The sequence below is a fragment of the Microcaecilia unicolor genome, chromosome 5 (assembly GCF_901765095.1).
Source record: "Microcaecilia unicolor chromosome 5, aMicUni1.1, whole genome shotgun sequence".
In the NCBI taxonomy this organism is placed as follows: domain Eukaryota; kingdom Metazoa; phylum Chordata; class Amphibia; order Gymnophiona; family Siphonopidae; genus Microcaecilia; species Microcaecilia unicolor.
The window spans coordinates 161,164,965-161,177,625 of record NC_044035.1 but is presented as its reverse complement, the minus strand read 5'-3'; the positions used below and the strand labels follow the sequence as shown (position 1 = coordinate 161,177,625).

Below are 12,661 nucleotides of genomic sequence, written 5' to 3'. Positions count from 1 at the left end.
ATTTTACAAATACTTCTCTAAGTACAGATTTCGACCCCTCCCTTTGTGTAAGATCACCTATGTCACCTGTATCATTAAATTCCATATATTCCCGAATGTTGTTTTCTGTATCTTGTTCCACCTCCTTATTCCTTAGCAATGATTCATTTAATTTCCAAAATGTCCAAGACAGGGTATCTGCCTGCAGTATAAAATCCACCCATATGGGAGCACGGTATGACCACGCATTAAGGTTCAATAGAACTAGAAGACAATTTGAGAAACTAGAATGGAACCCCATAGATCATGTCAATACGTGAGCGGGAATCATGTACAATGGACTAAAAGGAATAATCCCTTGTATCTGGGTAAAGTGCCTGCCACAAATCCATTAACTGATATTCTCTTATCAATCTAGCTAGGGTTTTCCCTATTTTTTTAGCATGTGAAAGTCTAGATGGTGACACGTCAATCAAGGGAATATAGATGAGGTTAAAGCCCTGCCCAGTAACAAATATCCTTTTGCATGTTTGTTTGTTTATTTATTTATTTATTCATTTATGACATTTATATCCCACATTATCTCAAATAAAAATTCAAGTTCAATGTGGCTTACAAAGAAACAAATGTAGAACTGAAAACCGTTCTGATTACATATAACAAGTAGCAATGTAACTACAAATTTCTAGTATCATATAACTTACAGTCTAGAACATATAACATGTTTATAATAATAATAATAATAATAATACATAAGAATAGATTGTAAATACAGATGTAGTTGCAGATTAAGCAGGTATAAATTGCCCCCCAAAAGAGTGCAGGTTTCCCTTTTCTTAAAGAAATGGCCGTGTAGCAAGTGAAGCACTTGCTGCATGGTCATTTGGGGGGGGGGGGGGTGCCCTTACCGCCATCCATTGATCTGGTGGTAAGGGCTCCTGTGCTAACCTGGCAGCAACCGGGCAGTGCGTGCTCACTGCCCAATTACTGCCGGGTACAGTCTGGCGCCACAAAAATTGAAATATTTTTGCAGCGCCAGAAATGGCATGCACTGGGGGAGAGAACTACTGCCAGGCTGCTGTAGTAGCCCGGCGGTACTTTCCTTTTAGCGAGCAGTAAGCCCATATTGGGCTTGCCGTTGTTTCTAAAAAGGGCCCCTCTATGATTCAAATTTAGCAAACTTTTTACATTATTTATTGTATTTCTATAAGGGATATCAGAGTAAGCCATTTTTATGAAAAAAGACCTCAGAACTTTACCAAGGAAACAAAATTCCTTGGCGTTAGCAATTATCATTAGTCTAAAAATCTCCTGCAATATTCTCAATCATATACTTTCATCACTATTAACATCTATGTTCAAAAATACTTAATGTTAATGCTGCAATAATTTAACTGGCAATATTGCAGCTGGAGCAGGAGCTCCTGAAGAAGCTTGATGAAAAATGTGAGCCATGATGGATACCAGTGTCCTTGGGAAATTAATCATTACTTGACTTCAGTAAAATTATCTACAGCATTAAATATGTTTGAAACATAGACATTATTAGTGATGAGAGTATAAGATTAAGAATATTTTACTTAATGCTGTAGATCAGGAAAGGAAAATGAAGCAAGGATGACACAAGAGCCTAGAGACGGATAAAAGTAAGATCAGAGAGATATGCAGGAGCAAATATATTACAGGGCAACTTTGAATTAGATTCTGGAAGAAATATCTGTCAATGAGAAAAGAGGAGATACCCTGTAGATACGGGGATTGGGGGAGGGGCAGTTAGGACTTTATTATTTTATGATTGTTGTATTTTAAGTAACATATATTTTAAATTTGTAACTGCTTTGATTTTCAGTTATGGAAGGGCAGGATTTCAAGTATTTTGAAAACAAAATTGAAGGCGTGTTCTTTTCATGAAAACACTGGCTTCACATAACCCAAGAATTTGTCTTGATTCCATCACATACCCAGCTGCCCATTTCGGGAGTCATCACAGCCGCAATTATCAAAGTCCCCCAAGCTGCAGTTCCTGGTGAGAGTGTACATTACTCCCGCAGAGCTGATAGCATGGACAAATGCTGTCTCCCGGTTAGCTGAAACAGAAGGAAGCAAAAAGGTTCTCTTGGAGAATACATTTTCATTTCACAGGACAATCTACCAAATATAAAACCCAGTCAACAAAAATGATCAAAGACAGCATTCACAAACAAATTTTCCCTTGTCATTTGCAGATTTACAAATATAGAAAACCTTTTTCCCACTTTTTTGGAAGATAACGGGCTTATTTTCGAAAGAGAAGGACACCCATCTTTCGACACAAATCGGAAGATAGGTGTCCTTCTCCCAGGGTCACCCAAATTGGCATAATCGAAAGCTGATTTTGGGCACCCCCAACTGCTTTGCATCGCGGGGATGACCAAAGTTCCCGGGGGCATGTTGGAAGCGTAGCGAAGGTGGGACTTGGGCGTGTTTAACACATGGGCGTCCTCGGCCAATAATGGAAAAAAGAAGGGCGTCCCTGACGAACACTTGGCCGACTTTACTTGGTCCATTTTTTCTTGCGACCAAGCCTCAAAAAGGTGCCCGAACTGACTAGATGACCACCGGAGGGAATCGGGGATGACCTCCCCTTACTCCCCCAGTGGTCACTAACCCCCTCCCACCCTAAAAACAACTTTAAAAATATTTCTTGCCAGCCTCAAATGTCATACCCAGCTCCATCACAGCAGCATGCAGGTCCCTGGAGCAGTTTTAGTGGGTGCAGTGCACTTAAGGCAGGCGTACACAGGCCCATCCCCCCCTACCTGTTACACTTGTGGTGGTAAATGTGAGCCCTTCAAACCCCACCACAAACCTACTGTACCCACATGTAGGTGCCCCCCTTCACCCCTTAGGGCTATGGTAGTGTTGTACAGTTGTGGGGAGTGGGTTTGGTTTTTTGGGGGGGGGCTCAGCACCCAAGGTAAGGGAGCTATGCACCTGGGAGCAATTTGTGAAGTCCACTGCAGTGCCCCTAGGGTGCCCGATTGGTGTCCTGGCATGTGAAGGGGACCAGTGCACTATGAATGCTGGCTTCTCCCACGACCAAATGGCTTGGATTTGCTTGTTTCTGAGATGGGCGTCCTCAGTTTCCATTATCTCTAAGGACGACCATCTCTAAGGACGACCTAAATGTTAAGATTTGGGTGTCCCCGACCATATTATTGAAATGAAAGATGGACGCCCATCTTGTTTTGATAATAAAGGTTTCCCCGCCCCTTCCCGAGGACGTCCTGCGAGGACGCCCTCATGAAAACTTGGGCGCCCCGTTCGATTATGCCCCTCTAAGCCTCTGAAAGCTGAGAACAGTAGCTGTTTCCAACTGAATAAAAGTTTCTGTGCTGTCCATGTCTGATCTTCAGCTATATTATCTTGGCGCCAACCATTTCTGAGTAGATATAGAGGCTCATTTTCAAAGCACTTAGCCTCCCAAAGTTCCATAGAAACCTATGGAACTTAGCCTCCCAAAGTGCTTTGAAAATATGCCTCATAGTCAGATTCTGATCTTTTTAGATATGAATTTTTCATAGAGAACAGCTTTCTTTACAGTGAAATCACATGGCTACCTTGGCTGATATTTGCTATATCAAGAGGAATTGGGATAGGCCAATTCATCTATGCTGATGTGTATATCCACTAAGGAACAACATAACATAACATAGCATAACATAATACACTTATATCTCACAAAATCCCCATAAGAGTCTATTGCAGTTTACATAATGTTCAAACAAGGCATACCTTGCAAAGAACATGGTTTAATTTATGAGTAACAAAAAGCAATTATACTTAGTACATAAGTACATAACTATTGCCATACTGGGACAAACCAAAGGTCCATCAAGTCCAGTATCCTGTTTCCAACAGTGGCCAATCCAGGTCACAAATACCTGGCAAGATCCTCAAAAAGTACAAGACATTTTATACTTCTTATCCCAGAAATAGTGGGTTTTCACCAAATCCATTTATTTATTTATTTTTATTTGTTACATTTGTACCCCACATTTTCCCACCGATTTGCAGGCTCAATGTGGCTTACATAGTACTGTAGAGGCGTTAGCCAATTTGGTTGATAACAGATAGAAAGTTATATTGTGGTCAGAAGAGTTAGTTGTGGATCAGGCATCAAGGGGTCGAGGGAAGTGAAGATTATAAATTGTCCAGTACAATCATTAGTTACTACTACTACTACTATTTAGCATTTCTATAGCGCTACAAAGCGTATGCAGTGCTTTGTTGCTGGGTGATGGGATTTATGTTGGATCGGTGGGATAGGCTTTTTTGAAGAGGTGAGTTTTGAGTGATTTCCTGAAGTTTAAGTGGTCACGGATTGCTCTCACAGCATTTGGGAGTCTATTCCATAGTTGTGCACTTATGTAGGAGAAGCTGGATGCGTAAGTTGTTTTGTATTTTAGTCCTTTACAATTTGGATAATGTAGGATTAGGTATGATCATGATGATCTGATTCTGTTTCTGGTTGGGAGATCTATTAGGTCTGTCATGTATCCTGGTACTACGCCGTAGATGATTTTTGTGTACCAAGGTGCAGATTTTGAAGATGGTCCGTTCTTTGATTGGGAGCCAGTGCAGTTTTTCTCGTAGGGGGTTTAGTACTTTCGAATCGTGTTTTACCATACAGTGGGGGAAATAAGTATTTGATCCCTTGCTGATTTTGTAAGTTTGCCCACTGACAAAGACATGAGCAGCCCATAATTGAAGGGTAGGTTATTGGTAACAGTGAGAGATAGCACATCACAAATTAAATCCGGAAAATCACATTGTGGAAAGTATATGAATTTATTTGCATTCTGCAGAGGGAAATAAGTATTTAATCCCTCTGGCAAACAAGACCTAATACTTGGTGGCAAAACCCTTGTTGGCAAGCACAGCGGTCAGACGTCTTCTGTAGTTGATGATGAGGTTTGCACACATGTCAGGAGGAATTTTGGTCCACTCCTCTTTGCAGATCATCTCTAAATCATTAAGAGTTCTGGGCTGTCGCTTGGCAACTCGCAGCTTCAGCTCCCTCCATAAGTTTTCAATGGGATTAAGGTCTGGTGACTGGCTAGGCCACTCCATGACCCTAATGTGCTTCTTCCTGAGCCACTCCTTTGTTGCCTTGGCTGTATGTTTTGGGTCATTGTCGTGCTGGAAGACCCAGCCACGACCCATTTTTAAGGCCCTGGCGGAGGGAAGGAGGTTGTCACTCAGAATTGTACGGTACATGGCCCCATCCATTCTCCCATTGATGCGGTGAAGTAGTCCTGTGCCCTTAGCAGAGAAACACCCCCAAAACATAACATTTCCACCTCCATGCTTGACAGTGGGGACGGTGTTCTTTGGGTCATAGGCAGCATTTCTCTTCCTCCAAACACGGCGAGTTGAGTTCATGCCAAAGAGCTCAATTTTTGTCTCATCTGACCACAGCACCTTCTCCCAATCACTCTCGGCATCATCCAGGTGTTCACTGGCAAACTTCAGACGGGCCGTCACATGTGCCTTCCGGAGCAGGGGGACCTTGCGGGCACTGCAGGATTGCAATCCGTTATGTCGTAATGTGTTACCAATGGTTTTCGTGGTGACAGTGGTCCCAGCTGCCTTGAGATCATTGACAAGTTCCCCCCTTGTAGTTGTAGGCTGATTTCTAACCTTCCTCATGATCAAGGATACCCCACGAGGTGAGATTTTGCGTGGAGCCCCAGATCTTTGTCGATTGACAGTCATTTTGTACTTCTTCCATTTTCTTACTATGGCACCAACAGTTGTCTCCTTCTCGCCCAGCGTCTTACTGATGGTTTTGTAGCCCATTCCAGCCTTGTGCAGGTGTATGATCTTGTCCCTGACATCCTTAGACAGCTCCTTGCTCTTGGCCATTTTGTAGAGGTTAGAGTCTGACTGATTCACTGAGTCTGTGGACAGGTGTCTTTCATACAGGTGACCATTGCCGACAGCTGTCTGTCATGCAGGTAACGAGTTGATTTGGAGCATCTACCTGGTCTGTAGGGGCCAGATCTCTTACTGGTTGGTGGGGGATCAAATACTTATTTCCCTCTGCAGAATGCAAATAAATTCATATACTTTCCACAATGTGATTTTCCGGATTTAATTTGTGATGTGCTATCTCTCACTGTTACCAATAACCTACCCTTCAATTATGGGCTGCTCATGTCTTTGTCAGTGGGCAAACTTACAAAATCAGCAAGGGATCAAATACTTATTTCCCCCACTGTATATGAATCTGGCTGCTGTATTTTTGGCGGTCTGGAGTTTTTTTGTGAGTTGTACTTTACATCCCGCGTAGATTCCATTACAGTAATCTGCATGATTTAGGACCATTGATTGTATTAGGTTTCGAAAAGTTTCTCTTGGGAAGAAAGGTTTTATTCGTTTGAGTTTCCACATTGCATAGAACATTTTCTTTATTACAGTGTTTACTTGGTTTTCGAGTGTGATTGAGTGTGACGCTGAGTATTTTAAAGCTATCTGAAGTAGGGAGTGTGTGTCCTGGGGTGCTTATAGTTGTGGGTTTGTACTTGTTGCGTTGTGATGAGAGGATGAGGCAGTGTGTTTTTTCAGTGCTCAATTTCAATTGGAATGAGTTTGCCCAGGAGTCCATGATGTTGAGGCCATCATTAATTTAGTTGGTTATTTCTGTTAAGTCCTGTCAGAAGGGAATGTAGATTGTAACGTCATCTGTATAGATGAATGGATTGAGACCTCGATTGGACAAGGACTTTGCCAATGGGATCATCATCATGTTGAAGAGTACTGGTGATAATGGTGATCCTTGAGGTACCCCGCAGGCTGCTTTCCACGGAGGCGATATGTTTGAGTTTGATTTTATTTGGTATGTTCTGGTGGTAAGAAAGCCCTTGATCCAGTTAAGTACGTTTCCATCAATCCCAAAGTGTCCAAGGAGTCTCAGCAGTGGCGTAGCCAGACCTGAGATTTTGGGTGGGCCCACAGCTAATATGGGTGGGCTTGCACTGTCTATATAAGTATGAGTAGTGTCTCTTGGGATCCTACAAAATAATGCCTTAGAATTCACTTGATAATGGATTTCTAAGTAGTCTGCCCAACAGCTGCCCTGCATCAGTATAACCACATACATACTTAATGGAAAAACTGATATTTTTAAATATAATTACATTATCCCACAATCTCTCCACTGCAAAATGCTATACACAAACTTGTGCAAAAACACACTCATATCCTTATTAAACCATAATAGCACTAATTCCAAGGACAGGATGAACTACAACCTTATGCTTGAAAAGGCAGAACTGTAATTACACTAGGCTCTAAAACACCAATACACTACCTCGTGAAAATAAAGCAAAACAAAAAGGGCTGCAAATACTACACGCTAGCAGAATACTGCACCTTGATCACACATGAAAAACACATGACACAACAGACATGACACAAGGAACTAGAAATCAAAAAATATGAAGGCAAAATACTGAACTGGAAAGTTAACTCAAGAAGTCAGACTCAGCATGCAGCAATACCAGAAAAATTCAAACTTACATGCAAAATATCACAGATGCACATTTCCAAAGCTGACATATTCCAATTAATAAATTCTGAATAAAATACTTTTTCTACCTTTGTTGTCTGATCTATTCGCTTTGGTCCCAGTGTCTTCTGTTTTATGCAGTGTCTTCTTTCCATTTGATATTTTTTCTCTCACCATGTCCACCATCCTCCTGTATCCTTATGTGTCCTGTCTACCATCTGTAGCCCTGTCCCTATCTTTCCTCGAGTTTCAGTATCTGCCCTCAACGTGTTCCAAACCAGCCCTTAAACTCAGCAGTTTTCCCTCCATCCATATCCAGCATTTCTCCTCACTCCCCTCCATCCATGTGCATCTACTTCCTCTGTCTTCCCTCCCCTCCATCCATGTCCAGCATTTCTCCTCTCTCCCTTCCCCTCCATCCATGTGCATCTCCTTCATTTGTCTTTCCTTCCCTCCATCCTTGTCCAACATTTTTCCTCTCTTCCCTTCCCTCCATCCATGTCCAGCATTTCTCCTCTCTTCCCTCCCCTCCATCCATGTACATCTCCTCCCTGACTTCTCTCCCCTCCCTCCATCCATCCGTCCAGCAACTCTCCATTCTCCCCTGCCCTCTCCTCCATCCATCCATACCCAGCAAATTTCCTCTCTCCCCTTTCCCCTCCATCCATCCATGTCCAGCAATTCTCCTCCTTCCCCTGCTCTCCGCTCCATGTCCAGCAATTTCTATTCTCTCCCCTGCCCTCCTCTCCATCCATCCATCCATGTCCAGCAACTCTCCATTCTCCCCTGCCTTCTCCTCCATCCATCTCCAGCAAATTTCCTCTCTCCCCTATCCCCTCCATCAATCCCTGTTGTCCAGCAATTCTCCTCTCTCCCCTGCCCATCCTGTTTCTTTCTATCCCCTTCCCCATTCTATCCGGCGTCTCCCCCGTCCCCCCCTCTCCCCCTTCGCAGCATCTCCCCTCTTTCAATAAAGAACGACAACGTGGATGCAGCAGCTCACAGGTTTGCTGGCAAAAGGTAAAAAACGGATACAGCGGGATCCTCGGGATCCTCCCGGATTCGATTTAAAAACCTTTCAAAGTTAATTTTTTTCTTTGCCCAGTCGTTTACATGTGGACATTTTACATATATCCTCCAAAACAAATGTTTTTAGAAGAAGACAGCTAATTTAGTTAACGCTAAGGATTATTCTCCTGGGATCCTCCTATTTCCTTACCAATCTTGTCCTCCTGTCCCCAGGTTTGCTTGCTGTTTTGAGTGAACGGCGACGGCTGCACGGGAGTGGAAACACATTTACCAAATGGCTTCCTTCCTTACAGTGGACTAGATGGGCTGGCTCACTTCCACTCCACTCCCGAAGTTGCAGCAGCGGGTGAGCGTAAAAGCAGCAAGCAGCAAGGCTCGACTCCGTCCTTCGCTTCCTGCCCTCTCTCTGCGCACCGCCTTCCTCTGATGTCATTTCCTTTCGGGCAGGCGGGATGCTGAGAGGGCAGGAAGTGAAGGACGGAGTTGAGCCTTGCTCCTTGCTGCTTTTACGCCCGCCCGCTCGCTGCTGCGGGCAAGAAGACTAAGTTGTCATCGTCGTGGAAGGTCGCAAAAGACTGGGTGGGCCTGGGCCTGGGCCGAGATTGGCACCCGTAGCTACACCCCTGAGTCTCAGTAGTATGTTGTGGTTTACCATGTCAATTGCACTCGACATGTCAAATTGGAGGAGAAGTATGCTTTTACCTATGGCTATTTCCTGCTTGAATTTGGCCAGGAGAGTGAATAGTATGGTTTCAGTGATACAGTGGGAGCAGAATCCTGATTGTGAATTGTGTAGTATTGAGAACTTGTCCAAGTATTCCGTAAGCTGTTTGGTCACCAAGCTCTCCATTAACTTTACTACTAGAGGGATAGATGCAACTGGTCGATAGTTGGTGAGATCATTTGTTTTTTTCTTGGTGTCTTTAGGTATTGGGGTAAGTAGGATGTTGCTATATTCCTTGGGCAAGGAACCTTGTTGAAACATGAAGTTTAGGTGGGATGTGAGGTCTTCTATGAATCGGTTGGGGGCGTATTTAAGTAGGTGACTGGGACATGTGTCCAGTTTGCAGTGGGTGTTGGTGAACCTATGAGTTGCTTGTGTGACTGATTCAGTGGTGAACTGATTGAATGTTGTCCAGGTTCAGTCAGCTGGGTATCCTCCCGGGATTAGGTTCAGGTTGTCGAAGAAGTTTTTGATATCGGTGCTGTGATGAAGAAGAGTGTTGCGTAGTTTTGTTATTTTGTCTTTAAAGTAGGTGGCCAGTTTGTCTGCAGGTGGGATGTCTGTGTTGGATGTGGTGACAGGGGTGATGTCTAATAGCTTATTTACGAGTTGAAATAGTTACTTGAGATGTTTGTTGTCATAAGTACATAAGTAATGCCATACTGGGAAAAGACCAAGGGTCCATCGAGCCCAGCATCCTGTCCACGACAGCGGCCAATTCAGGCCAAGGGCACCTGGCAAGCTTCCCAAACGTACAAACATTCTATACATGTTATTCCTGGAATTTTGGAGTTTTCCAAGTCCGTTTAGTAGCGGTTTATGGACTTGTCCTTTAGGAAACCGTCCAACCCCTTTTTAAACTCTGCTAAGCTAACCGCCTTCACCACTTTCTCCGGCAACGAATTCCAGAGTTTAATTACACGTTGGGTGAAGAAAAATTTTCTCCGATTTGTTTTAAATTTACTACACTGTAGTTTCATCGCATGCCCCCTAGTCCTAGTATTTTTGGAAAGCGTGAACAGACGCTTCACATCCACCTGTTCCACTCCACTCATTATTTTATATACCTCTATCATGTCTCCCCTCAGCTGTCTCTTCTCCAAGCTGTATAGCCCTAGCCTCCTTAGTCTTTCTTCATAGGGAAGTCGTCCCATCCCCGCTATCATTTTAGTCGCCCTTCGCTGCACCTTTTCCAATTCTACTATATCTTTCTTGAGATGCGGAGACCAGAATTGAACACAATACTCAAGGTGCGGTCGCACCATGGAGCGATACAACGGCATTATAACATCCTCACACCTGTTTTCCATACCTTTCCTGATAATACCCAACATTCTATTCGCTTTCTTAGCCGCAGCAGCACACTGAGCAGAAGGTTTCAGTGTGTTATCGATGACGACACCCAGATCCCTTTCTTGGTCCGTAACTCCTAACGTGGAGCCTTGCATGACGTAGCTATAATTCGGGTTCTTTTTTCTCACATGCATCACCTTGCACTTGCTCACATTAAACATCATCTGCCATTTAGCCGCCCAGTCTCCCAGTCTCGTAAGGTCCTCTTGTAATTTTTCACAATCCTGTCGCGATTTAACGACTTTGAATAACTTTGTGTCATCAGCAAATTTAATTACCTCGCTAGTTACTCCCATCTCTAAATCATTTATAAATATATTAAAAAGCAGCGGTCCTAGCACGGACCCCTGAGGAACCCCACTAACTACCCTTCTCCATTGTGAATACTGCCCATTTAACCCCACTCTCTGTTTCCTATCCTTCAACCAGTTTTTAATCCACAATAGGACATTTCCTCCTATCCCATGACCCTCCAATTTCCTCTGTAGCCTTTCATGAGGTACCTTGTCAAACGCCTTTTGAAAATCCAGATACACAATATCAACCGACTCCCCTTTGTCCACATGTTTGTTCACTCCTTCAAAGAATTGAAGTAAATTGTCCTGTCCTAGTTTGGTTTTATAGTAGGACCTTTTGGTTTGTCTAATTGCTTATTTGTATTTTCTCTGTATTTGTTTCCATGCATTGAGTGTGTGTTCATCTTTTGTTTTTTTTCCATGCTCGTTCTAATTTTCTGGTTTGTGTTTTGAGTTTTTTTAATTCGTCATTGTACCAAGGCATTGAGTTTTGTCTTCTTGATGTTCTCATCTTTAAAGGTGCTATTTCATTTAGTACGCTTCTGCATCTATCCTCCCATTGATTGAGGTAATGTATGGAGTCAGATCTTGTTATCCATCCGTTGTCATATATCTGTTGCCAGAAAATTTGTGGATCTATTTGCCCTCTCGTAGTGTAAGTTATTTGTTCTGATGTGCGAGTTAGTCCCTTCTTTCACCAATTTAGGGATAGGTTCAATTTGTAGTGGTCGGTCCAAGGTGTTTCTGACCATTTGATGTTTGTTATTGATAGGTTATGATCTGTGTACAGTTTGTGGGCTAGGAGGTCCAGTGTGTGTCCCTTAATGTGGGTAGTTTGTATGTGAGGCCATTTGAGATCCCAGGACTCTAAGAATTCTTTACATTCACGTGCATTGGCAGAGTTGGGATCTTCTAGGTGAAGGTTTATGTCGCCTAGTATTAGTGTATTGGAGTTATTAACACAAGTGTTTGAGATGAAGTCCGTGAAGATTGGCTAGCTTTCATTCCAATTGCCGGGTGGTCTGTAAAACAGTAGTCAAAAACAGCGAAGATGACGCACAATAACAATAAAGTGAAAAAATGGAAAGGAAGATGAAAACAGGAAGACAAGGAAACAAAAAATTGAAAATTGCAAAAATATGCACATAAAAAGAAAAGAAGAAAAAAGAAAAAAACCAAAATATGTATATGGGCAAAATCAAAAATCAGAAAAAGACGACACAAGAATGATGCAAAAAATGAATAATTAAAATAATTTATTAAGGTGATATGACTCGACACAGCTGTGTTTCGGCCAAACCGGCCTGCATCAGGAGTCTAAATAAAACAAATTTAATTTAATTTAAAACATCTCAATTTTTGTCTCTTAAACTATAAAACAGGACACAGTTCATCTGATCAATTAGAGATTTGTTTTGGATTCTGAATGAGGCAATTTCTAGTTGGGGTGTTATGGACTCAGCGGTGGTTTCAGTAGTGAATTGTTCTCTATAGATTAGTGCAATGCCTCCACCTCTCTTTATCGATCTGGTCCAGTGGGTGATTTTGTAACCTGGGGGGCATAGTTCGAGGATTATGGGGTCTTTTTGATTGTGGATCCAGGTTTCGCTGAGGAATATAAGATCGAGGCTTTCTGAATTGATCCAGTCTGATGTTGTTGCTTTGTTAACTACGGACCTGACATTAATGTAGCCTACTTGGATATTTTGGTATTGGGCTGTTAGGTTT

The 12,661-nt window shown here is 42.7% G+C and overlaps 1 protein-coding gene across 1 annotated transcript in view; it reads right to left on the bottom strand.

The window, feature by feature from the left end:
- Positions 1 to 12,661, bottom strand: part of WNT8B (Wnt family member 8B) — a 93,655-nt gene that overhangs the window by 15,984 nt on the left and 65,010 nt on the right. The window contains exon 4 of the mRNA XM_030204999.1: positions 1,941 to 2,066. Coding sequence (XP_030060859.1) covers positions 1,941 to 2,066 — 126 coding nt within the window. The remainder of the gene's footprint in view (positions 1 to 1,940; positions 2,067 to 12,661) is intronic.